Source organism: Mastacembelus armatus, chromosome 5 (genome assembly GCF_900324485.2).
Source record: "Mastacembelus armatus chromosome 5, fMasArm1.2, whole genome shotgun sequence".
NCBI lineage: Eukaryota > Metazoa > Chordata > Actinopteri > Synbranchiformes > Mastacembelidae > Mastacembelus > Mastacembelus armatus.
Genome location: NC_046637.1, coordinates 23,716,823 through 23,744,609, shown reverse-complemented (window position 1 = coordinate 23,744,609; position 27,787 = coordinate 23,716,823). Strand labels below are relative to the sequence as shown.

At 41.5% G+C, this 27,787-nt stretch overlaps 1 protein-coding gene across 3 annotated transcripts; it reads right to left on the bottom strand.

Annotated features, from left to right (window-relative positions):
* Positions 1-1,729: 1,729 nt before the first annotated feature.
* Positions 1,730-27,465, bottom strand: pxna (paxillin a). 3 transcript variants are annotated; one of them, XM_026306125.2, is made up of 14 exons: positions 27,203-27,465; positions 13,186-13,361; positions 12,926-13,011; positions 12,579-12,718; positions 12,261-12,456; positions 11,935-12,082; positions 9,840-11,276; positions 8,636-8,905; positions 8,035-8,361; positions 6,512-6,670; positions 5,889-6,062; positions 4,721-4,802; positions 4,472-4,620; positions 1,730-4,387 (listed from the first exon to the last, which is right to left on the bottom strand). In XM_026306125.2, the coding sequence occupies exons 1-14, from the start codon at positions 27,213-27,215 to the stop codon at positions 4,121-4,123; spliced, it is 3,624 nt and encodes a 1,207-aa protein (XP_026161910.1). In that variant the 5' UTR covers positions 27,216-27,465; the 3' UTR covers positions 1,730-4,120. The 3 variants fall into 3 exon arrangements, with proteins under 3 accessions (XP_026161910.1, XP_026161911.1, XP_026161912.1); XM_026306126.2 differs by having other exon boundaries at positions 12,261-12,453; XM_026306127.2 differs by lacking the exons at positions 8,035-8,361; positions 8,636-8,905; positions 9,840-11,276 and having other exon boundaries at positions 12,261-12,453; positions 27,203-27,462.
* Positions 27,466-27,787: the final 322 nt, after the last annotated feature.

Genomic DNA, 27,787 nt, shown 5'->3' with positions numbered 1-27,787 from the left:
CGTCAGAGGTCTGGAGCCATGTTTTTGGATATCTGTCAGCGACCGACAAGTTCAGCGTCCGGGCATCCTGCAGGTACTTCAGAAAACTTGTTGACCACGGGGCTCTGTGGAAAGACTGGGCGGTAATTCTGGGTTTCCAAACTGGGCCATACAACAGCGGGTTCTGGGCCACCCTTCGTCGCAGAAAAGTCAGCAGCGTGGTGGTGAGGAGCACCAGAGCTAAGGACTGGGAGCAGCTTGCCCAGGCCCTTCCTGCTGTCGGCACGGTGGTAATGGACCAGAGGTCGCCAAAGAGCTTCGACTGCTTAAAGGGCTTTCCAGGTTTGAAGCGTCTCGCTATAAGAAGTAGCTCTGCTGTTCTTTTACCGGATACTTTCACTTTGTCTCAGCCCCAGCTGCTGACTCACTTTAGCCTGTGTACTGTTACATTTCCTATCAAAGCAATGGAAAGCTTACTTTCTGCTGTCTCCCTGTTTCCAAATCTTACAACTCTGACCTGTCATCACATGGGACTCAACGGAGAAACTCTTCTGATGATTCGCTCCATACTTATGTGCCTGCCCAAGCTGAAGCATCTCTCACTGTCTGCTGTTCATAGACGGTGCATCTGTATTCCCAGGTCCGACCCAAGTTCCTCTGCAGGAGCATGTGGACAAGCCCTGTTGAGTCTGGAACTTATTGACTGCATGGATCATTCATTACCAGAAGATGCGATGAAATTGATGCCTGGCTTAAAGAGTCTCACTGTTTTCTACAAGCACTCACATCAGGAGAGCCCATCAACAGGGTATCACCTGAAAACATGGCTGAGTGACCTCCCACATCTGTCAACACTTGTCATTGTAAAAGGCCCACCTGTTAAGAACTATGTCACCTCTATTCCAGCCACAGTGACGTCTCTCACACTGTGTACAGGCTTATCCTCAGAGGAGATTGCAGCTGTGGCAGTGCAGGTACCAGATCTCCTCCACCTTCATATAGACCCCTGGCCCTCACACTTGGGAGCTCACACAGCTCAAATCCCACAACTATTTCCAAAGCTCAAAAGTCTCAAACTTCGCCATGAACATGTACCAGAGAAAGATTTCTTGCACCTTCACCAGCTGCAGGACCTGCAACACTTGGAAGTTGTGGATAATCGGCCGCAGCTCTTGGAGCTTACCAGAAAACTCCAAGTCCTCACTAACCACAGGCTTCAGGTTACAACCTGTCCTCGCCAAAGAGATGTGTTTTGTTGTCCCTGTGTTTGTCAGGTGTACTGATCCACTGTCTTTTAGTGGGTCAGTCAGTCAGACCTTTGACAGTGAAAACATGTCAAGATCAAATTAATGTCAGGGATTTGAATTTTTCTAAATAATTGAATGTGCATTTACTTAAACCTAATCTACTGCCTTGAACACTACAGTGCTAATATGGTTTTATTTTACTCTCCATTTAATTCTTTTTGTGCAAAATTGATTTTATTGTCTGCTGGGGCTGAGGGGCCGTATTATGCATCCGACTCTTGTTTGTAATGCTCAGAGCTCAAATCAAGTAAATCAAGTTTTGTTAGCTATTTACTACAAATCGGTTTTTAAAAAAAAAAAAAAAAAAATCAAGCTGATTACTTTTACTGTGTTTTTTTTATGTTGTGTGAATTTTATGTATGTCAAATGTGAATAGCAGTGTTATGTGTGAAAAGTAAAAGCACAAAAGTGTAAATTTCTTGGACAAAACTAAATGCGATAAATAAAGATAAAGATATTTATTTGCAACAGTTACAATAATCAGCCAATAGTCTGAACCCACACTCAGGGTTTCACCCCACCCACACACAGACAGAAAATTCAAATGATAAAAGATCATTAATGTTAAAAGGCTTCGATTTTTTTTTTAATCAAATCAGAAGCAAAAACCATAAGGCAATGTATTGTAAAAAGAAAAATACATGGGTAAAATGAACTCAATTCCTGTTCACTTTAATAGACATAAACAGCTTAAATGAAGGCGCAAATGTCTTTCCAACACCCATGTTCCCCTGCTACTTCCTGTAAATCTGAATCTGCTACATGTGCACACTGTACTGAAGGCTGTGTCACTCAGTACAGATGGTTTCTCAGTGGGTTGTCTATTACAGTGTAAAGTTTTGGAGTTAAGATACACCACAGCAGATGAAGCCTCTCCCAGAGTTCAGCCCAGAAAGAGTCAAATCCCAGGAGAGGCTGAGAGCTCCACAGTGTATAAGACCTTATTGCATTGACACATTTGGCACAAGGGCACAATCTTCTCAAAGTACAAACTATCTAAATGTGAATATGGTGTGTTAAGCCACACACACAGTGATCAAAATTAAAGACAAGCAATACTGACAAAAAAAAAATCAAACATATGTCATGTTAACTAAAGTTGAAATGAGTCATTACATACTTGCTAAAGGCTTGGCCCTGGCTTGGTGTCATATTCTGATTCCTGACTAACCAACACTAACATCCAGCTCCCATCAGTGAGCCAAGGCACTGATACTAACTCAGCAGGATTATAGTTTCTGACTTTCTGACTAATAATAAAAAATCCTGTGGGCTGGGTTTCCCTGGAAATCGGATGCAATGGAATCCACGCTGGTGTGTGTGTGTGTCTCGAGGGTAAACTATGTTTAGTCTACATGCCAATAGAGCCTGCTCTTTGTATATTGGTGTGAGCCCCAGCAGCTCAAAAATATATACATTTTCATCCAAACGGTGACAAAACACAGTCCTGTCACATATCTGAGCATGTTACGGGAATAAAAATTTAGATTCTGATTGTAACAGCAACTGGCAGCAAGAGCTGATAAAACTCCACAGAAGAGCAGGTATTTTGTAATCCAAATAAATCGTAAACCTGCCTTATTAGTATATTTATTACAGTGGTAAATACACAAAAGTAGCAACAGTAAAATATGCATAAAATGCTCAACTAAAATATCATTTGTGATTTAAAAAATCCTCTGAATTTATTCTGCAATATCTGTAATAGAGCTGTAAAATGTCCTTTCAATCACTCGCTTGGCTTTTTTTTTTTAATATCAAAACTGCACCAGAAGTTCAATATTTATAACCATAGTACATATATTATTTTTATTGACCTGAATTTTGCTGCTAGTTGCAATTTAAACATGATTAATGTTAACTATAAAATACCCTTTGCAGTAGTAAAGTAAAAAGAAGGCTTTTCAAGTCACTGCATGATAAATTATTTCACTAAAGGGAAACAATGATTACAAAAGCACGAATGTGATTTGTACTGTATGCTGAAACAGAACATTTGGGCTCATTTTTTATAGTAAAGCAGTAGAAAAATAAAAACTAATATATTAATTATACTAAACTGTAAAATTCACCTTAAGAAGGTCTCATCAAGAGATCTGTGGTTGAAGTAGCAAAGAGTTTGAACTAGTATTTAAAGATGTAAAGAAAGGTAAGTTCATTGTGTGTGTATGTGCATGTACATTTAAATGTTTTTCATGATTACTTTGATGGCACCACAATTGTCTCCAAAGCTAAAAAAATATGTTGTCATAGATTACACTTATTGGCTAAGCACTAGATATTCAATACTCAACATGTTTTAAAACCGCGTAAGTCATCTCTCCATGGTACATGCATTCAGGCAACGGTCTCACATCTGCATATAGTATCTTACTTCAGCATGGGCTCACCATCATGTAATGAAAGTTCTTGCCCTGCAACTGGGGAATAAAATCATTTACAAATCAGGTATCTGAGAAAGTCTTAACTCGACCCTCGCCTGTTTATGTATGTATACACGCATGGGGACATTTGCATCTTTTCTTTGCTGCACACTGGAACAAAACTAAATAAAAATCTCTTTGGGCTACGTTAAAAAGGTCTTTAGCCAAAGTGTGAAATGCCAAGTCTGAGATGTTGGACAGCCAGGGAAGTCCCAACAGTGTCAAGAGTCAATGGTTAGAGACATTTCTTACCCTTTTTATGATGTTGTCCAACAGTGCATTAACACCATCAGTCTTAAAATCCGCTTAACTGACCCATAAATGCTTGACATCTTTGTGCACAGACATTCATACATGCATTTAGAGAAAAAAAATTATGTCCACACTTGTACACACACATTCTCTCATAGTCTAACTGAAGAGCTTGACGAAGCATCCATGGCAATAGGGCTTGTCATTCTGCTCCTTAAAGGTGCCTTTGTTAAGCTGCTTCAGGCAGAAAGCACACACAAAGTGCTCTGGGTGGAACTTCTTGCCCATGGCTGTGATGCAGCGGCCAGTGATGGGCTTCTGGCATCCAGAGCACAGCGAGCCACGCCGCTCATGGTAGTGGGCCTCACAGTACGGTTGGCCCTCATGGTCAAAGAAACTGCCATTTATAAAGGGTGTGAAACACTCCTAAAAAATCAGAAGAAGAGGAATTTATGATGAGGGGTGAACAAAACATGGTCAAATTTATTACAGATGCATCGAGCGACTCACCCTGCAGACAAAGCATTCAGGGTGCCAAAGAGAGTTAAGAGCAGAGATGTAATTCTCCAAGATGGCTCGGGCACATCCACCACATTTAGGGGCAAACATGTCAAAGTAGTCCTTTCTGCAGTATGCCTTTCCATTCTTCTCATGGAAACCTAGAGGGCAGCAAAGACACACAGAGACAATCAAAAGTCAACACGCCTAATTTTCTACACAAGCAGTGTGTAGTGTCACTAACTGATGAGTGGATGGTACCTTCAGGCCCAAAAAAGGCTCCACACTGGGCACAGAAGAAGTGTTCTGGATGCCAAGTCTTGTCCAATGCGGTCACTACTTTCTGTGAAACAGTGAAGAAGCAAACAGGCAGTCACTTGACCTGTGACTCATAGATGTGATTTCTTATGTTACTCTATAAGAAACTGTGTATAAGCATGTACGTCTGTTGTTCACAGACCAGGAGAGGGCAGGCAAAGTCCTCAGAGAGGCAGCGTGGGAGGTGACAGAATGCTGTGAATGTTAGCTCATGTTTTCCAGGCCTGATAGCACTTCCCAACAGCTTCAGATGGAAGCACACTCATGCTGTCCAGATGACACAAGATTTTTAAATATCTACAACTGAGTTTCTGCAGAAGGACAAGTAAACCCTCTGTCACAAAGCACTCATCCTTTCATTGTCTAAATGATTCTTGGTTTTGCCAACAATGGGTGCAATGTTGGAAGAGAGCGATTTTTGAGAGAGCACAGTTTCTCACTCAGATATATATATATATATATATATATATATATATATATATATATATATATATATATATATGTCTTAAAAAACAGCACTGGAAGCTAAAAAAATGAATAAATGAATGAAAAAAAATTAATAAAAAATAAATTAGTGATTGATGTGTGTCCACAACAATTAGAAAACCTTAACAGTGACTCATGTTGGCCTTTCTTAAGGCTGAAGGCCACTATCTACTTCCCTTCCAATACTACTGCTGTGGTATGTGTGTCTGTGTGTATGTGTGTTTTGTGGGGACAGAGAGTAAATCTGTTTACACAGTAACACTGTGGAAACAAAACATCCTTATAGGAATAAAAAAGTCAATAAATCAACTTTAATCATTGAATTTTGGAGTATTTACTGTATTTAAGGTTAGGGTAACAGTTAGGCAAGTAATGGTTACTGTTAAGGTTTGGGTAAATCTCCAGGAAATGACTGTGTGTGTGTGTGTGTGTGTGTGTGTGTGCGCGCGCTATTTCTCGTCCTATTTTAGATGACTGATTGAGAAAGAAAGCCAATTTCTGACATGTAGTGATTTTTCCAGTAAAGCCTTAATCCATTACGTTATGAATAAATAAATATCATTATCCACCCATCCACAGAATACATGCTGGTGTGTGTGTGTAAGTTAATGTATGCTTTACTAACATCCAGTATGGGTCCATTACAGTAGTGGCATCGTGGTGAGAACAGGCTGTGGTAGTCTTTCTCACAGTAAGGCTGCCCGTCACGCTCAAAGAAGTTCCTGGAGCCTATCTCCTCCTGGCAGTGGGTGCATACAAAGTGCTCAGGGTGCCATGTTTTGCCCATAGCAGTCACCACCTGGTGTTGGGAGACAGAGTACATTAAACTGAAAGGAGCTGCTGAGGGAAAGGCCTTGATCAGCAGGGAATATCACTGCAGATTTGCAAAGGGGATATTACAAATTGCAGCAGATACAGATCACATTACAGATTATATCACTCCACATTTAAAATAACACTTTTTACAAGCACCTATATGCTTCTTGTAAACCTGGTTTCATTTGCTCCATATTGGGCATCTTTAAAATTCAAAGTATTGTATTGTATTGATTATTTCTGATCAAATCCAGTATGTATTCAGAGTTATGATCCACTTGTGTTATTATGCCACAAAATAATATATATAGATTATATATGCCAAAGAACTCATACTTTCACACCTGAAGGCATGCAAAGTCTCATTGTGAAGCTACTGTCTGGTGGGAATGTAAAATGACTTGGATGTGCATGTTTCTGTATTGCCATCACCTGTCCAACAATTGGTTTCTTGCAGGCTCCACAGACGCCCTTAGCCACAGTCTGGACTCCGAGCCTGTTGAGGTCTGACTGCAGGCTTCCCAGCATGTTGTCCAGCTTGTTGGCTGGTTTGGGAGGTGTAGGTGGAGAAGTCTTTGCCTGGGACTGGATCTGACATACAGACATACTCTCTTACTGAAATGGTAGCAGTTCATCAAATACACACAAATTCATAGTCTCACAATGGAAATATTCTACAATAGAAACCATTATGTGTGTTTATATAGACACAACTGGCAAAACACAGTAACAGAGATGACCTGCTGATTCTTATAAGGAATTAAACTATCTACAGTATCTATTGGCCATATGCTGCACATATTCATATGAAACTATATGGTTCTAAACCTAAATGTTTTTGGTGAGAAACCGAAAAATAAAAGAGCATTAAAACTGAATTTTGTTTAATTTGGTTATGACTGAGTTGAGTGAAAACCAATCACCTATACTTTCACTCCACTATATGTCTGTAAAGACTGTACTTGTATGGTGTCACTATGCTTTTTCTGCCTTTTCTCAGTAGACCAAGATTGTTCAAGAGAACACCGACACTAAAGGACATAAACATAAATCTGATAAAAAGGTTTTGCTTAAGCCTAATTGATGTTTGCAGGGTTCGATAGTGATTGTCAATGTGGATCTACATGCATCTGGTTCCTGTAATGTAAGTAAACACAGCCCCTGTCAGATGGAGTGGTTATTGGAGCTTCATGACTCTTACATTCCACAGAGAGAAAATAGCTTATCTGCTCCATGTATTCAGTCTGTAACACACATATACAGATGCGCGCACTTAACACACATATGCATACAAATATACCAATTTATTTTTCCACCTATAAAAGCACCAATATTTAGCCTAGGCTGACTAGAAATAGATGGAAACTGATGGCTTTGTTGCTGCCATTCAACAAAGGCATGCTATCTAACCCAGGGAGACCTGTTGACGGAAGTCTTGTGGGAGATGCTATAATTGTGGCGGTAACTGTGCTGTCATATGGCAGATTGCATTTCAGTTGATCTGCAAGCTTACCATTCCTACGCATGGCAGGACAGTTAGTGTAACGGGAACATGGGAGGGCTACACTCCTGTTTGCCTCTGAGCTCTTAAAGTCTCCACTCTGAACACACAACTCTTGGCGCCATCAGATGTCAGAATTAGAAAAGGGGCTCAGGCTCACTAGTCTGAAAGTCAGCACCTCTCATAACCTGTACTGGCTGGATTTCAGACAGAGTTATAAAGAGCTGCTTGGCATATATGGACACCATAGAGCTTTGTAGCTCACACAAACACAGAGGTGCAATTGCTTGGATTTGGACCAAATAATCTGCAAACTCATTTTTATGTCAAACAATCCAAAGTCAGTAAAAACCAGACCAAACCATCACCAGATCAAAGAGTTCAAGTATGAGAGAGACTGGAATGTGTGCATGAGACCAGAGGATAGGGAGAGATGAAGAAAGATGAGCCATGCCTGCATTGGTGGGAAGATGGGGTCATATTCGGTCTGACACCCCACTGATACAAAGACCTTGGGAGGTGGAGGTGGTGTGATGGGCTTAGGAGGAGGGCTAGGTGATGGAGGGACTTGGATAGGGGGAGGTGTGGGCTCTCTTGGGGGAGGAGTAGGCTCCCTGGGGGGTGGAGGGGTACGTTCTCGAGGAGGAGGAGGGGTTGGAGGAGGAGGAGGCAGTGGCGGAGGAGTCTGCTCGACTGGGGGTGGCTTTTTGGGAAGTGAGGGAGATTGTGGCGGGGGTAGGACTTTTCTCTGTGGAATAGGTGATTCAGGAGGGATGATGATCTGGAGGAAAGAATCAAAAGGGAAATAGCAAAGAGAGTAGAGCAAACAGATAAGAAACAAAAACAGGGTCAGAATGAAGAAAAGGAAGTGATGATGGAAACAACTGGCACAACTTAAAGTGACACAACTGCTATGGCAATGTCATAAAACATCATATATATAATTAATATTTGCCAGGTAATTTCTTGACCTGGAGCCAAAAAACATAAATTTAAATAATCAAATGGACATATAATTTTCAGCTTGGTTTAACATGGTCCCCGCTAAATTCTACCTTATCCACAGACGGCTGTGCCCCTTCTTCCCGTGTTCGGTGTGGGTTAGACATGACAATGACTCCCTCTGTCAGCCAGTCATCCGGCTGTTGTTTACGCCGGCGTTCCAGTCGCCCAATACCCAGTTTCCCCTGCAGCTCTTCAATGAGCCTGTCTTGCGAGGTGCTCTTATTGACAATGATCGGTCCCATTTTACGTCGCAACATTGCCTCCCTGTACATCGGATGAACATTGGACGTCTCTTTCGTGCGGCGGATAACTGACTTGAGCTGGAGAGTAGATAATCAGGAATTGTTTGAAGCTGGGGTTGTGCCATTCACCGCAAAGTTCATGGTGGATTACAAGTGCAAGCAGAATAGATCCAACACATGTTGTCTTGTTCAAATGGCAAAAATGCTTGAGCATTGGTTTTGTCAAAATGCTTTGCAGTATTTGTCAGGTGCTCACATAATTGATACAAAGCACAGCCTTCTGTTCAAGTCCATTCCCTACAATCAAGTCTACGTAAAACTGGGTATCTACAGCAAGCCAACCTGCATAGCTGATGTTACCCCAGGTCTATCACAAAATACTTTCACAGAGATCTGCACATGCCAAAGCAAGCCCAGGGATCAAAGAAGCAAAATTCTTGTATGTTTTTTCATTTCATGTGAATGTTCTTCAAGCATTTATGCATTAGCAAAAATTTTTAAATTCCACTCTGCTGTGGAGTCATCACACAGTCAGCGATTAAAAACACAAGGTTGCATGATATGTCTGTTGTGTAAATGTGATGGGTCAGGCAAAGCCACTAACACAGATATGTCAAGTGAAGCAAGTAGGGGCATGCGTAGATATCCTCACAGCAAAGCTTTCAACATCAGCCACAAGTAGGCTCTCCAGGAAAACGTCTCCCTCAGGCCATTTTGTAATTACTGTGCAATGACACCACATGCATCACACCATAGTGATGGAGGAACTTCGCTGCATCGAGACATGTTTGTACTATTGCACAGCTCCTGGTTTATTCGTCAGAGCTGCTCTCCCAACATAGGCTTGTTTTAGCAACTAGAGATACGTGCTGTTTGAACTATAATTTGACACAGCCATTCTGACATTATCGTCACAGATAATTTATATCAAATAACAGAAAAAAACAGCATGGACTTAATGCTTCTCTAGTTTTATGTCAGCAGCTTATTTTGGGAGAGTCAAGTTTCCTACTTGTCCAGAAGCAGATAGTCGATCTACGGCAGAGGGCTGCTGTATCGGCAGGTCCAGTGTGGCATCTGGAGTCCCGGGGCAGGTGGAGGGGGTAAAACACTCGTCCATCCAGCTATACTCAGTCATGGGTGTCAGGGTTCCCTCTCTGCTAAAATCAGGGTAAATTCCATCTTCCTCCTCCCAAAATCTGTCTTCATCACGAGACATGACAGAAGCAGTTGCCTGGATCTCTCTCCGTTGGGTGGAGTTGGGGGCTAAGAGTTTATCTAAAGCATCATCCAATAAAGGCTCCCGGCATGGCCATGTTAAATCCAGTACATTGGCTCCCTGTTTTCTTGTGGGTGGTGGAGAGAGGCTATTTGATGGCACAGCAGCGAGTGACACTGGTGAAGCTCTGGGACTGCTGGTACCTGGAACTGTGTATGTTTTTCTCATGACTGAAGGGGGACTCTTAGGAAGTACAGCTTCACTCTTTGGAACAGTTACTGGACTTGAAAGCCTTGGGAGTGTTACTGGACAAACACTCTTTGGGACTGGTTCAGGACTGCAGGTCTTAGATACGGTTGTAGAAATGGAGATATCAGGGACTGTCTTCTGAACTGGACTTGAAAGTTTTGGCATTGACACTGGACTAGCACTCTTAGGAACTGTTTCTGGACTAGGACTCTTGGGGATGGTTAGTGGACTAAAAATAATAGGGACTGTGACAGCACTTGCACATTTCAGTACTGGACTTGAACACCCTGCAACTGTGACTGGGCTAGCAGTTTCTGGCTCTGTCACTGGACTTTCATTCTTTGCAGCTGCTTCTGGACTATGACTATGACTATGACTAATGGGAACTGGACTTGGGCTCTTGTGAGACTGACTTGGACTAGAACATTTAAATTCAGGCGGACTAGGACTCTTGGCTCTAAGAATCGAACTAGGGTTTACAGACACAGTAACAGTACTAGAGCTCTCTGGACTGAAGCTCAAGGCAGTAGAACTTCTGCCACTAGGACCTGGATTTAAACTCTTTTCAAGAGGACTTGAGACTTTACTAGAAGGGACTTCAGTGACTGATATCTCTGCAGAGCTTTTGACTTCAGGTGGGCATAACGGTTTTTGGGTACTGGAGACATTGAGGCTCTCCACACGAGAGATTTCAGAAGTGACACTTTCACCATCATCATTGTGTTGGAGCAGGGAATAGTTAGATGATACAACTACTACAGTAGAACCAGCTGAAGTACTAGGGGTTGAACAACCATCTTCATCTATATGTAGCTCAAGTGGAAGAAGGGAGGGAGTTGTATAAGCACAAGGTAAAGGTCTATCCACTGAATTAAGGAGAGGAGTTACAGATGGGTTGGTTACTTCTCGGACAACTGATGAACCATCAACTATCAGTGAAATGTCAGCTGCCTCCTGATTTACAGACAACTGAGAGCCAGACTGAATCAGGTGAGGTGATGGAATGATTGCAATAAACAGACAAAGACAAGACAGACAGTGGTAGAGAAAAGAAAGAAATCAGGAAAATAGATTGAGAAGGGAAAGTATGAACAGTCTCACACACAAAACCAAGCAGAGGCAGTGCTCATTCAATTTTCTTACTCGAACAGTAGCTGTTCCTAAAACTGATGTAACACGGTAAACAGTTTTGCTCAGACATGATCACCAAAAATCTCAAATAATACTAGGGCACTGAATCAACATATTTTTGGCACAATTTTTGGAACAAACAAAGGGCACGCCAATAAAAAAAACTTCTTTCTTTCAACTGTTAAACAAAAGCTGATGCCACTATAGTCATATCACAGAAACACTGCAAAGGTTTCTGCTTAAATTGAAGATAGAATGTGAAACAACAGACTGACTGTTCTAGGAAACACCATTTGTACTGTGGAACAATGCCAGCAGTAGCAATCAATTTCACATTATAAAACCACAAACTGAATTCATTCCTACAATTAATTTGACACTTCTGACAATCTCTAAAAACAAGCAGCATAGGCTCTAAAACAGTCATGCAAGGCCAAAAATAAACATATTCAATTTAGTATGCAAACTACAACAGCCAATGGTTTTGCTTCTTGTGAACCATACTCACATTACTTTGGACTTTGAAGTCAGACAAGGAGGCCATCAGCTCATCTAGCTCTCGTGTGGCAGAGGAAGCAGACATTCTGGCTTGCTGCTGTGCAGAGGTTTCCCCTCGTCCATCTGTTTGCTCGTCTGATACCACCAAGTGTGGAGCACTAAAGAAGAAAATACTACAGTCAACTAAAATGATGGGATTTTTACATTCAGTTAGAAATATAAAATCATCTACAGCAAAGCCAATTTATTAGTCTTAATATATGTCAGCTCATTTTTAAACATACTCATTTGTGTACTTGTATAATTTCTATGTTTCTGTGATAATTTGTTGCTTACATTGTTAAGGGCACTGAACTTTCCAGCTCATCTAGAAGGCTCTCTACACTTGGCCGGACATCCTCTACCCCTCGAGCTGCTGCACCACGTTTGGGTTTCTCCAATGCAGGTGGAGCAGCCTTGCCTGCAGTAGACACTCCATTCTCCTTAACGTGATGGATGACACTGCTGGAAGGAAGTGATGGAGCCGCCTCTTCTATTACAAAAAAAAGCTAAATGATTGTCCCATACAGATATACATACATAGTTTATGTAATTTAGATCTGAGTTCCTTTAAAGAAACAAAAGCACTTCATAAACTGTAATCTCTGAGTGTACCTTCTGTGGGGAAGGCTGGGGTGCTTTGCTGGACAGCGTTGAGCTCCAACAGCAGGCGGTCCAGCTCAGACAGGTTGTTGCCCAAACACGAGTTCATGGCAACAGCTGATGACTCACTGCTTCTCTGCTTATTGGGAAAACTGTACAGGGTGGAAAAAAGGAACCAATCTCAAATCAAAATGAGGACTTCTAGTCTAATGAGTCAAAACACTATGTTAATACTTTAAACATCTCCCCTTCTATTGGCAAATGTGATAGATGTTGTTTATAACCATAGTACCAAGTGAAGTTACCTATGACACCAAAGTTTTTTTACTTTTAAGGGTAAAGGTTATCATGTGTCCTACCTGTATACGTGGTCCTCTTGACCAGTGGATTGGGTTGGACTGCTGCTGTCTCCAGACTGGGGACTTCTCTGTGTTAAACTGAAGGACTGAGAGAAATTGAAATTTTAATTATAGTAGAGTATGAAAATGAATATTTATAAATGATGCACTTAATTTACCCAAATTGTTATTTTTGAGTAAATGAAGGTCTTTTTGGGCAAATCATTTGTTTTCATATTGTGCCCTGGTTTGTATAAGGTGCATGTACAGTATGCATTTACCTCTGTTTCATCAAATCCATTCAGAGTTTGTTCAGATGGTGTGAGTGGGACTTCTGGTGTAGGACTGAGATCTTGTTCACCCCCAACAGGGATGGAGTATGCACTCTCGTCAGACAGGAAGAGTGGTCGCTTGGAAATGTGGGATGTTGTGGACTCAAGGTCCGCCAATAAAGCATCTACAGAAGTGAAAAAAAAAAAATTCACCACAGTCATTATTACACTCTCAGATAGGTCTTTGTGGACACTGTATTGAAATACTGACTGAATCACACTTTTCTCTCTTGGTGGATCTTAACACACTCTGGTGCTTATGGTACTTTATTCATTTTAATATATTATGCTGCTACTGCCTTGAGGTACCATTCTTAGAAATGGTTGTGTGTGTTTTTAGATATTATTGATGTGTTATTCTCTTTGTTGATGTTGCACTGTACTCGGGTGGGAGGAAGAGCATTTTGTTTTTATGTATGCAAATACACAAAGAAATGACAATAAATTGAATCTTGAGCTTAAATCCTGGGTGATATGAATAACCAGTGCCAGTCGAGATTTTGCTACACAAGTTCTGCTGAGGTTGCTATCCATTTAAACTATCTGCACAAGAACAGGTACAGAGCTTTGATGCAATATTTGATTTATAGGATTTTTGCATTCAGTAATGACTTAATTCAAAATTTCAGGTATTTATTTCACTGCATTAATGTAAAACGTACACTCTGAAAAGGCATTGCAGTTATTAAACGGTATTCTTTTCTCAGTGATATATCTATAAATTGGCTACATGATGAAACTATATTAGGTTACTACTAAACCTTCCAATATTTGGATTCACTACTTTATACACTATCAAGTATTTAGTACTGCCCAGTACTACTCATCATCAGTTCTACTTGCATTCACCCAGGAGCAAATAATTACACCTTCTTTTGCAATCTGTCAAAACCTCATGTTCACTGACATCATGAGAGGTGGAGCTGTAAAAGTTGAATCATGCAGACTGTCATAGCCTCTCCTTCGGTTACTCATTGACCCTTGTCTGTCTGCGGTCTTCACATGTCTACTGTCAACTCTGCAACCAGGTATACATGCTCATATTTATCATCTACTCACCAACAGCTACCATCTCAGTGTGAAGGTGCTATTTGGTAAGTTGAGAGTAATACAGGAAAAGACAACTACTAATTTAGCAGTCTTAACCAGTAGGTAGAAGGACACATAAAATTAAAGGGATTTAATGAAGTGCACAGACTGTATTACTGAATACTCAAGGCCTATTTTGAGGTGCTCACTCACCACTGCAGGGTTTAGTTTCTCCTGCAGAATTTCACAGGTCCTATAAAACAAAACCCTAAATTTAATAAACTCCATATGAGGGAAATGAGACATGTCCTGTATAAATAAAGTGATATGATTTATACATAATTACTCATTTAGCAATATACCTATATTATCAGCTAGTAGACATTTGCGTTTCTAATATGGCGTTAGTAAACTTGTAAACAACTCCAAGCCAGATAAAATTGAAAAATGTACAGTGCTGCCATCATGTGCCACTCCTCATCCAGGAAAGACCAACTGAAAAATTATTCAAAGTGCACGTGACTGTTTGTTATATTCTGTAAGCAATTCTGATAAATCTTGCAATATTGTGTTTAATAGGAACTACCGCTCTGAAGCGCCATTTCCCAAAATAAAACACTTAGTCAAGCAAAACCATAGCTAAAATAAGATGGAGATGAGACGTACCTTAAAAAGACACGAGCGGTTACAGTCAGGGACGGAGAGGAGATAACAGGGAGATGAAAAAAGTGGAAGAGGAAGAGTGCTACCCAAACAGACCATCTCCTAGACAGGAACTGCCTTTCTTAACTATACAATCAGCAGAAGAGAACAAGAGATGAGCTGAGCAGAAGGAGGGGGAAGACTGGGGTGCAACTGAGTGGAGGGTCAGGGTAAGGAAGGAGGGGTTAAAATGAATGGCACTGGGTTGGGTTCACCCACTATACCTATACCAGGACCAAGCTCAATGCCTGAGATGTTAAAGAAAAGACATGATACTACTCACGCAAATGAGCACCCAGTGAAAACAGTCCCTCAGGATGAAGCTGTCCAACCTTTGCTGCCTGAGCACGTTACCGCAGAGCAGGGCTCGAGGAGTTTACGCCGATGGGAAAGCAGGAAGGTTGAGAACAAGCTGTTATCAACAGAGGCTTGCCCAACTAAGGGAGTGGTATCACAAAGGTACTGTATATGAAGGCACAATCAGTCCCTCCTTCACACGGTCACTGCAAACTGCTTAGCTTACTTAGGTGACTCACTTTTACCTGTTGCATTAAATTTAATCTTTAACTAACTTTATCCTGAAACTAAATATATTTTATCCTGACAGTGAATGCCAGGTACACCACAGTATCATCAGTATAATGAGGAGACACAGCAGAAGCACAACCAGATCAATACCAGATCCACTTAGACCAACTCATTAGCATGGTTAGCATGATTAGCATGATTAGCACAGCTCCAATCCCAGTTCACTGGCTTTGACAACAGAGACCCCTCTCTCAACACATTCCACAGTTTCATTATGGATACAGCACAGCCCAGTGTTTACACTATTGCAGCCAGCTCTGTGTGCGTGCCTGTATGCTCACCTCTTCCTTGGTCACAGCACAAAACATGCCCATAGATATATAGAACTAGAAATGATGCAATGTGGTGTGACAGATACAAATCAGCCAGTCTACTACAAACTACAGTCTCTGAGCTTGACTTCTAGCTCAGCAGAAGGGGAAGAGGTTTGTCTCTGTTTAACACTTCTTCTTTGCAAAACATCCCACAATGCAGCTCAATTTTTATTACATTGACATCACCCATAACCCATAGAGAAAGGGTGTTACAGATGTCCTTTTTTGGGGCGACAATCTAACAGTCAACCACCACCAGTTTTTGTATTTGACAAATGCTTCATTATGTTTGACACATCTACACGTTATGACATACACAGTAAAAACAAAAACTGGATCATATCAGATCAAAACAAGCCCAGACATTCATTTAGCATTCTGCACTGCTGTGAGATCTGGCCAAAATCTATTTTCAATTTCATCAGAAAGTTCACTGAAATACATGCATAGATGAGTGGTAAGCATGTCTTCAGGGTTGAGTACATATCTGCGTCTGATGTCAAAACAGAGTTATATTGCAGCCCATGGAAACCTCAGTCAACAGATGTTAGTCCAGATGGTTTACACAAGAGATGTTAATCAACTTAGCCTTCAAGCTGAACTGGATTTAACCCTGGTTACAGAGAATCTGAGGCTCCAAAATAGTGCTCATACAACACAACCCTCCATACATAGTTAGGGATTGGCTTTGTAACTTTAATGCATAGGAGGTTATGAAAGGAGAATCAAGTTAATTGAAATGAAAAAAAAATTATATTTATTTAAATTTGTTCAAGAAAGTGGTCCCCTAATTTAGAGTATAAAGGCTAAGCATAAAGACAGTGCAAATATCAGCTCCAGGGTATATTTTTCACTGAACAATGCATGCTAGGCATGCTCTGGCCCATCCACAGATTACACAAACACACAGAGGTGTGTCAGCCTCCTCTGCCAAAGGAACATACCATGACACACCGACTCTAGCGCAAAGCACAGACTCGTTCCTCGGTGCCCAAAAATGGAACTACAATAAAATGAGGAACTCAAAGAGCTCAACCTTAAAAAGGAGCCTACTAAATCATACTTATCCTATGTAAGAAGAGACAGGCAACTTTCGATGAACGTATTTTGGTACATGTTTTTTGAAAGAGCCATGAATTAATGTCAGGATAAGACCTGTGTTGGGTGTTTTTAGAAGAGAGCCTGAGAGGCCAAAGTTTCTGAGGAACTTGTAGTTGTGAGAGTGTGGCAGATTGGAACCTGCCCACCTAAAACAGTCCACACACAGCTTCAAGAAATTGCCTGCATAAATTGACCACATCATTCATTTGCAGCTAATAAAAATGATAAAATACCAGTATTATCAAATAAAACACTGGAGGACACAGCTTGGCTCTAACAAAAAAGAATAGAGCTGGTAGTATTGTGAAAACGAGTGAAACTGGGAAGAGTGTGTGCATGCCACGCAGCAGACAAATCCTCAGAGGCTAAAATGTGGGTTGACGCAGATTAAGGAGACTCCCTTCCTCCCAGATGAATGGTGTGCATTTTAATTATACAAACGCTGCTTCGCATGAGGCTCATTACAGGAAAAAGAGAGGAAGAGAAAGGAAGATAAAAAGGGGACTGGGAAGACGAGTGGCAAAAGAAGGGATGAAAACACAGGAAGATTAGGGGTGAAGGTTGGAAGGATGCAGGAAAATGAGGGCATGGAAAGGAAATATATGAAGAGTAAAGTATGTTGACTGCAGGAGAGATAGCAAATTACAGTCAAAATCAACATAAAATATAAATGGAGTCTAATTAGACAAAGGAATACAAGAGCACAACTATCAGTTCTGATCAATATATAAATCATGGACATCAACAGAGTGCCCATTATCCCTGACAGGACATCCTGTCTGCTTAACACTACACACACTGCTCTCTGCTGACTGCACTGAGTCAATCAGTGCTGTCTACTACTCAATGTCTTGTTTATTTAGCCATGCTGGTACTATTTCATTTCAAGGAATAGATCCTATCAAATGTAGAACACGGTGGTTATCAACCTGCAGGGGGTGATGTTGAGTTCTGTACTAGAGCTGAGCTCTGCATACTCCTGTTTTTTCTTTTGTCTTCTCAGGGCTGGTCTACAGAACAGGCTTTGTCTGTGAAGTTCACAAATCCCATGACATTTCCTGAGATATGAGCTGGACACCAAAGTGAAACCAACAGGATGAATATAGGCAAAAACCTTGCAGATTCTGTCCCTGCAGCATGTTAACTTGTGTTCTCTGACCTCATTTCTACATCTCCCTATCAGTAGCCCTTTAATTTCTTCCTTTAATATCAGATACATGCAAGATGCATGCTGGCTGATATGAATGCCTAACATGCCACAGCTCGTCTTCCAAATACAAGCAAAGGATTAATAGGCAGAGAAAAATGTGAGGTGCGCACCAGCTGGGGAAAACAGTGTAATGAGAAGAGAAGAAACCTAAGGCAAGATAGGACAGGTTAAAGAAAACAGCTGTTGAGCTATTTGTTGAGATATTTTGTAGATAATCTCTTTTGAGTGAAAGGGAGTCACTTCATGTAAAAATGTATTAAGGTGTAAAAACAAGCTTCCACTATAAGGAACAAGCTACAGTTCTGCTGCTCAGAAATGTGAGCACACATTGACATGAAGTCATGTTCATGTTTCATGTCTTTGCTGAGAGAGATGGCCTTGCAGTGTGACACAAACTGACAGAAAAAAGAAAAATCAGGACAACATGGATGTACTTATACACTACTCCCCTCTGGGCTCACGTCAGACAGCAGAAGGCCTGTGCCTGTGTTCATTTGGAGCGCTTCAGCGGATACACAAGTACAAAATTAAATCACACTGAAAGAACACACACAGGTGTAGCAGCAGAACAACACTGCACACAGGTGCTTCTTTAACCAGGCCGGCTACACATACCAGAGACAAGCTGAGGCATCTAAAGCCCACTAAAAATACCTCCCTGCCTGACCCTGACCTGTGGGAGTGCAGGCTCACAGTAGAGGATAGATGGTCATGATGGGCAAAGCAAAAGCAGAACATTAGGGACCACCCAAGCAGCCTGTAATACATATTATGTTTTCTGTACTCTGATACACCTCAGCACTGGCTGGAGTTTCCTTAAGATCAATTAAGTGCTGCTACAGATGCTATGAAATGCACATGGCACCAGAGAGAGACATGCAAAGACTGCAAACTGACTGAATCCCCTGCTACACAGAACTGATTCCTGATTAAGAGTGCAGATTGTTGTGCATGCAGAGGAGGCTGAATTTCTATCAAAAAACCTCAGCTTTAAAAAGCAAGAGCTATACCTTAACCACAATGTCCCCAGTTCAGGGCTGGCAGGGGACCTCTGTTACATTCTATACCACACCCAGTGTGTTTTCACTGTATCTATACAGACTACACCCACTGAAAAACACTACATGCTCACAGGCAGGTATGACAAAAAAGCTTTGACACATCAAGCAACAAACAGCAGCCAGACAGTTTGTGATTAGCTGATAGTGAATCACTTTGTTCCCTGATGAGTGGGTATAGACCAAAAACAAAGCTAAGAAAAAGTGAATATTGGATTTACGTGTAACCGTGGTATTAGTGTAACGGTGGTCGCCTCGCAGCAAGAAGTTTCTAGGTTTGAATCCTGTTCCACCCTGGGGCCTTTCTGTATGGAGTTTGCATATGGTCCTCATGTCTGGGTTTTCTCTGAGGAGTCCAGTTATCAAAGACATGTAGTTGGGGGTTAGGCTAACTGGTGACTTCAAATTGACTCTAGGTGCAAACGTGACAGCTGGGATTGGCTCCAGCCCCCTGTGATCCTGGAAGGATAAGAGGTATATAATAGATGGCTGGATATTGGATTTACATTTGCCTGGTGGACAGAAACACACTTCCTAATAAATTAATTCTTAAACATTTATAGCCAGTTTCTGCTGCCCAGAAGGGTCCATACATGTTTAATTTTAAAGGCACAGTCAGTCCTTCACAGGCACATTTTGGGGAAATATTTGCTTTTTTGCAGAATTTAGATGAGAAGATGACAGTGACACTACCCTCATATATGGTGTTAGAGATTTAGTATATCTTAGTATACAAACTGAAAGCCAGTGGAAACAGCTGGCATGGCTGTGTCCGATTTAAAAACTAAAAATCTAACAACATATATAGGATTTATTAGTTAATGACCTCCTAATACAACTCTGCAGAAAGTGAAAAAGTGTATTTCCCAATTTTTTCTTTTATCAAAATGACAATATAATATTTGAAGTTCAGTGTTCTCATGAGTGTGCAGCCCCACTACACATGTGACAGATGACTGCAGAATTAGTCACAACACTTCATCGCTGTGCATGTTCAACCAGAGGCAGACACCCTGTCAGCCTGCTGAGTCTGCAACCCCAGAAATAACTGCAACATCAAATACAAAAATGAATAAAAAGCTGCAGTCTACGAAGTGTCAGAGTGAGGTTCACAAACGTCCCTCTAGGCTGCAGTCAAATCAATAAAGGCCTTAAATCAAAGATTACTTGGTAAAGATGCACAGTGGAGAATAAGTGAATGCTTATATACACAAATATTACTGCAGCAGTAATGACCCGTAATATAACTCCTGTGACTAAAAGACATTATCTGTATCCTTATTCAGTCCAGTCTCAACATGCTTTTTATCTCAGAAAGCCAATGTGATAATGATTCTACTTTCATTCTTTTTGCCACATTTATCTTGCTATGGGCATTTCATTTCCCCTTTCACTCGTTTAGTCATTCTTGTATACAGCATGTCTAACTATATCTGCTAAAGTGGCCCTGCCTTGCAACTGTTACTGATAGACCAGTGATGCATTAAACTGGATAATGTGAGACTTTAAATCATTCTAATATTTTTATGTTTCTTGCACTCTGCAGTGACAGGAAACCCTCTGATAGTAGCATTGCTTTTAAATTGTGACTTTGTGCAGTGCAAGAGCAAAACAAATCATCTTTGCATATGATTATAACAACTTAAGAGAAAAAGGGAGATGAGAGTATCTGTAGTTAAAATAATGTTAGTAAAAAAAATTAAACAACTCTCCCCTTGCTGTCTTCCATCTACCTCGGCTGTATTATTTCCTACAATGAATGGCGAGTATAGCAATAGAGAGGACACAAAAGCCTTCCTGTGGTTATGTTGATGCACACATCTGTGGTGAACGCTGTATTTAGGGTGTAACATATGTTAAAAAAAATATGAACAGCATTGTGTAGATACTCATTTTGAAGGACTTACACACTTTATGTATGTACCATTGTGTATTTTACAATGTCACAATTTTCTTAAATGTCTGTGCACAGTAAAGTTATTGTACAATTGTGACATCAAAGGCATTTTACTATTCATCCACACCATTCACACCTTCTTTAGCACTGTTGCCAGAAAGGCAATCCTCAGCATTTGTCCTTTGATGACACCACTCTGCCAACTGAATAGGGGTGTATTTGAAGGCATACTAGAGGATCACATACACTAACTGATGGCTCCCATCTTGAGAGCAGCAAAAGTGAAGCACTCCCTGAAATAATAGTTACATAAATTGCATTTTGTTGTTTTTTTCTTTCAGATATAAAATGTAGCAGCATAGAGGCTTGGTGGTTAACACTTTTGCCTCATGACAAGAAGGTTCCTGGTTCATTGTTTTTTTTAGCCTTATGTGCCTATAAACCAATCCTGTCTCTGAGCTGGGCAGGGCAGTTCCTTTGACCTCAGGGCTTTGTTTTTGCTCTGATATGCATTGGCAGCTGTAAGGCCTTCTATAAAATAAACTTATAAAATAATGTCCAATCCATTTCATTTACCAAAGATGGACTCCAATCAAGGTGAAGAAACATAGCAATGATCACATGTTGTTGCAAAGTGTCTGAATACTTACGTAAACGTGATATTTTAATACATTTGCAAACATTCCTAAAGTTTTGTTTTCACTGTGTCATTATGTGGCACTGAGTGTAGATTAATGAGAAACTTTACAGACTTTAAACAATAATATCAGGCTGCAACATAACAAAACTGAAAAAAGTGAAGGGGGTCTGAATATATTCTGAATGCACTGTAGATAAATGATGGATATGAAACGTGAAAACTGAAATTATCTAAAGAAAACATACATATAACATTAACATTTAGTTAAGATGTTTCTCTTACTAACAAAATATTAATTGTGTTTGCAAGGAATCAAATAACAGCTAGTTAGTAGTTTCAAAATCTATGTGGACAATAGTTAGTGGCGTTAATGAAATTCTGTATATACTTACAAGGCTGTTTGAGCTAAATGCTAATGTCAATATGCAAACACTCTCACAGTGACAATGCTAACATGCTGATGGTGTGGATGTAATAATGGGGGCTTCATAGTCTTTGTTTAGCTTTCAACTGAGCATGCTCCGTCCACTGTGTAAGGATATGAAATGTTAAAGAAGTTTCTCAAACTACTGTTTTCAAAATACTTCACCCTGCTACAATCACAACAAATACATTGATATGTGGCACCATATAGGTAGCTGGGTGGACAAATGGGTGGATGGACAGTTTTCCTCTTCTCCTGAAAAGTTCTGACTAGTTCTGTCTTTTCTGGATTAAAGTAGGTCACAGCACCAGAAACAAGCTGGTCTTTGTCCCCCTGAGGCAGGACAAGAACAGAGGGAAGAGGAAGGAGTGGAGGGACAGTGATCAGGCCAAATCATTCCACTGGAAAACAATCAGCTCTATCAGTGTGCCAAAACTCACATATATCTGCATATGTGTGTGTGTGTGTGTGTATATACTCTTGTTTAGCCTAGTAGTAATCCTGATCCACTATCATTAATACCGTCATTAACACATGTGCGGTCAAGATCAGACTTCCTGATGACCCTCTTTAACAAGCCAGACGCTGATTGTAAAACCAACTAAAGCACAAGCAATCTGAAACACACGACACACTCACTTGTCCTCCACCCTCTTAAAATCCTAATACATCAAAGGCCTTCACTGTGGGTGGCTTATATCCCAAACAGGGCAGTAGCAACAGTGTGTTAGAGACTGTTTAAGCCTCATGAGGAAAAATTTCCTAATAAAACAGCAATGTGTTGCTTAAGCCTGCTGCCACAATAACCGTACAACCTCTTTGCAAGACACCATACAGGGGCATCTGAAAGGCCATCTTACATTCAGATTATAAAGCCTTTGCTATTACACTGGAACTGAGGATCAGCATCACATCAGCTGAGCTGCCAGACACTCTCAGACTGATGAGAATCTCACAAAGTCAGCAGGAAGCAGAGCACACCAGGAGGCTGGAGAAGGCCTATTACAGCCATACCACACATAAGTGCTCCGTACTTTCTCCTCATTTTGCTTCATTTCTTCAGTGCCAACATGCCACATCAGGCTAACGAGCTGTGTCTGTCTGGAAACAAAGTAAGAAATAGCAACAACAGAAAACAAGAAACTGAAGATGACAAAAATGCAAATTAGTTCCTTCTGCTCACAATAGGGAAGTCAGCAAAAATAGGACAGAATGAGGCACCTCCACAAGTTCTGTATGACTAACATGGTGTCTACGGTCTACACTAGGCTTTTCCACCATGAACCTTACTGTCTTCCACTACAAGCGAGAGGTCGCTAAGGGCACTTCCTGTCATGAAACATGTCTCACTGGTTGAGAACACACCCAACAAAAGGCCTCACTGAGCTGGGCTCACAGTGGGCCAGAAATTCATGGCTACAACTCCACCTCTGCACGTTGTGGGCTTGAAAGCCTATTTCCACTCAAACTCTGGTTCCATTAACCTACAGTAGCTGCTCAGATATTGCCCCTGCAGCTGCTGTTACGGTGTGCTGGGTCCATGAGAATCGCCACGGCAGTTGGTTTAGTGTAGCACCGTCGCTGCTTAGTTGACTTTCCACACCAGCAGTCTGTGCTCAGGGGTGTTTTGTGTGTCTGTATGCGAGTGTGTACACCATATGTTTGAAGGGCCTGCGGTGTTTTCATTTTACCGTCAGACAGATGGACAATCCCTCGAGGAGATTCAGGGAACTCTCTCAGTTGCTACATGGATTTACATGCATGTGTCAGGCACAAGAGGCTCATCATCTAGTGTAGGCTCAGCCCCTGTCGCCTCAAGTCAAGAGTCAGTGCAAATGTGATTTGCAAAGACAACTTTCCAGATAGCTTTTTAAAATAAACATGAAGATGAAGTTAACTGTTACATTTACACTGTAAATGGTTCAACATTTTGGAAAATACACTTGGACATGGACTGACACCAGGTTCATATCGATTCAGTAAATATGAAGTGAGCAGACGACACTGACTACTCTTGTGTTACCTTTACATAGAGCCAATCCAGATATTTCCCCTTTTTCCCACAAAAGTGGTGTCAATCTTTGTCTTTTACCAAGTGCCAATAGAATCATTTCCCAAAATGTCAAAGTATTCATTTAAAGTCTATCTACATATGCCAAACGTTTATTCTCATACTATCAGTACGTAAATATCAAATATATATACTTTGCCAACGATTAGTTTCTCTGAGAAAATGATAAATGTCCATGTGAGCTGTCTGATGTCTCTTTGGGCGGATAAACAAAGAACCAGCATAAATTTAGACTTGAGCGTGTGTATCTTGCCACGTCAGATCTCATTTGGAGTTAGTAAAGAGCTATTTTACCCACAATGACTGTGTGCGTGACATTCCCAACGCTGCAGCTGCTGCGTTGACAGGGCTCTGGGGAATCACTTCACTTCAAATGATGCTACTAAAGAGACACCAGTGAAAACAAACAAATCTGTGAGTGAGAAACAGTGCATTTACTGTAGACATTACAACAAAGTCGGAAATGTACTGCGGATCAAAGGATGTTAACTTTGTGGGCTATTTGACATTCCTGTCTTGTTGGTGCAGGCCCAGAGCGGTGAAGCAGATAGCGACTCTTGGCTGTGCTGAGAGCTGAGGAGGGGAGGTCAAGGAAAGTTTGCCTGAGAACAGGCCACAGTATCTAAACTGACAAGACTGCACAAATAAAAGGAGACACATATCATATAAACGCTAAAATGTACAGCCTTCTGTTTGATTATGACTTAGTTGGAAATAAAAAGCTTTTAATTGCCATCAAGCGTTACAATCTGCTTTGATGGAAATCATCCTAAAGGCTGATCTGCTCTCCTGCAAACTCAGCCAGCTTTAAACTGTCAATAGATTGCAGCCTGCAGCTTCCTATGTGGCTCACCACAGGAAGAGTGGGGAGAGGGAAGGGAGAGGGTGGGGCAGTGCAGTGTTTAAGGAAGATAAATTCTGGCTGAGGACCAATCCCTGCATGTGGACCTGATCCACCCCGACACCCTGCCTGAGAGGAGCACTACTCTGCTCCCACTGCCGGTGCTGGAGGAAGCCTATAACAAACTGACTGTATGCGCACATAGTGGATCACAAAAATCTGTTTTTATGGGGCAAACCTGCATATCAAAGTCAAGGGTGTTGTTAGGACTGTTAAAAATCAGCACTAAATAAAAAAGGAGGACGGAAAAAACCTCTGGTGAATGGTTTCTCTATGCTGCAGCCTCAGCACCTGAAGAAAGGGACGCCCCTCTGCTAAAAATAGACACAGGTTTTGTTGTCCTCTCTGAGGTCTGAGGCACACGGATCCCTGCACCGCCTTCTTTAGATCTCCATCTCTATTTAAACCACATTAAAATGTTAACACTTTTAATTTTCATAAACAGAAGGAGGGGAAAAAATAGCCTCAATGACTGCAAGCCCAACACCATCCATATGCACCACATTTTTACAGGTCTCTGCTAAAACGATGGCAGGATTTATGACACTGTGACATAGTAATTACTCAGGGTTGTGTAACACTCTTTTTTTAAGCAGCTACTTCAGGGAAAGCCCTTTACCCAAGTAAGCTGAGAAGGTATCCATAAATAATGTTACAAATATTCTTGTTGCAGTTTCCATTCCACCATCATGATATCAGCCAAAAATCTGGGTCTGTCCCCTCCGGGATATATCCAGCTGTTCTTTGGGATGGTGATCGTAGTTAAAACACCTGTGTCCTGTCAGGTAGCAGGTCCACCTGCAACATGCAGAGTGTGGTAATACTTTTGCTTATTTATCATCTTTGACTTTACGAATGCATTCTGGGGTTTTTTTAGCACGTAATGAACCCGACTCCCTCGGTGCAGCTCATGGACGTCTTGCTAAACTTACCCTCACAGTTGCTGGGGAAAAAGCCACAGCCTCATAAACACAAAGTGTTTCATCGACACGTAGAAATGAATGCAAACAGCATTGTCTCGACAGCTTCCTTCTGTTTTAAACTACACTGCAAACTTCTGCTTGTTTAAAGTCTTCTACAATACTCAAACAGACCTGTGAAAGATCCTATAAGGTCTGCAGCAGGATCATAAAGCAATGCATTAGTTTTGTGAAATAAAGAAAGAAAAGTGGTGCAGGAATTTTAAACTATTGAAATAGCAGCAAAGGATGTGTCAGGGTGAATGTGGAGAGCTGGGACACATTGAGAACATTGTGTTGAGCTCCACACACCCGCCCTGTCACCACAGCCTGCCCTCAGGCAGCACATTTTCTGCTGTCACCATTCACTGAGTTAACCTCCTCATGTGCAGGAGCACAGCCCAGATCACATGGATTCATCTGCTGCTCCACACGAATACAGCACCAGTGTGATCGGGGCTGAATAAAAACTGAAATTAGCACAGATCCTGATCAACAACATCGATTTCTTACAGCAGGAGGTTTCACTGAGCCCACTGGTACGTGCCACCTGCAGCAGAGGCAGTTATGTAATCCTGGCAGGAGGACCTCGATAAGTCAGTGTCACCTCAAATGTCCATTTTCTACATTTCTGCTTGTTGTGAGCACGAAAGAAAAGTTGGCGGAGCCCTGGTACAGGTAACTCTCCTACCTGGGAAAGCTTAGTGGAGCGGATGTGAGAGAGAGAACCAGCGTCAGGGACCTGGTCACAGCTTTGTGCGCTCACTCACTCACTCACACACACACACGCTGTTTTCCTGACACATACGAGTCCTACACATGTAAATCAGGTCCATTATCGCCATGAGCCTGGTGCCAGCGCTTTCATGTCAACACACGAGGCCTTTCCGACACGTAGCCCGGCGGACAACTTAACCTGCCCGCACATGTAAAGCCCTGACCCAGCCAGAGAACTACAGCTACCGACCTCCTGCCAGACGTGGATTAGGCTGAACAAACCCCAGACGTGTGTTTGCGCCAACATTACGCACCCGCACGAACACGCCGCTTCAATGTTCGCAACAGAACTTACCTAAATCATCCATGTTGGCCGGAAATCGCTCCAATGCTGAGAACCGGACCGGTCGTGCTCCGTTGATCACAGCTGGACTACAAGCAGCCGATTCGCCTCCAAATCTTCAAATGTGTTATCAAAGATCTCCCTTCGCTGGAAACTGTGAAGTTTTCAAGTTCCCCTGCTGCCCGTCGAGCCTTAAACGCACTACCAAACACACACACACAAACACACACACACTTACATACACACCAGCTTCCCCCCAGACTCAACAGTCCATATCCAGCCCCCATGCCTGCCCACCAGCCCCAACACACAGGGATCAGCGCCATCTAGCGGCGGAGAGAGGTGGTGGCGGGGAGGAGAAGGGCGGACCAGTGAACCAACCACCTTTTTCACAGCATTGATGTGTAGGTAAATAATAATATCATGTCTCCCAGTCATGTAGAGGCCTATATTGGATGTTGTCAATACATCCCAATAAGTCTGGATCAGACATATCGGCTAATGTAGATATGGAGGTTTTCTGGGCATCAGTACAATTTGATCAAGTCTTACTGATGTGAAAATGATGTATATACACTTTATTCAAAACTTTTATAA

Excerpts from the sequence above, each read along its gene's own strand:
- pxna (XM_026306125.2), bottom strand. Across the intron at positions 11,277-11,934 it reads ACTTCAAAGTCCAAAGTAAT|TCTGGCTCTCAGTTGTCTGT; the intron begins GTGAGTATGGTT and ends CACCTGATTCAG. Across the intron at positions 8,362-8,635 it reads CACAGCCGTCTGTGGATAAG|ATCATCATCCCTCCTGAATC; the intron begins GTAGAATTTAGC and ends TCTTTCCTCCAG.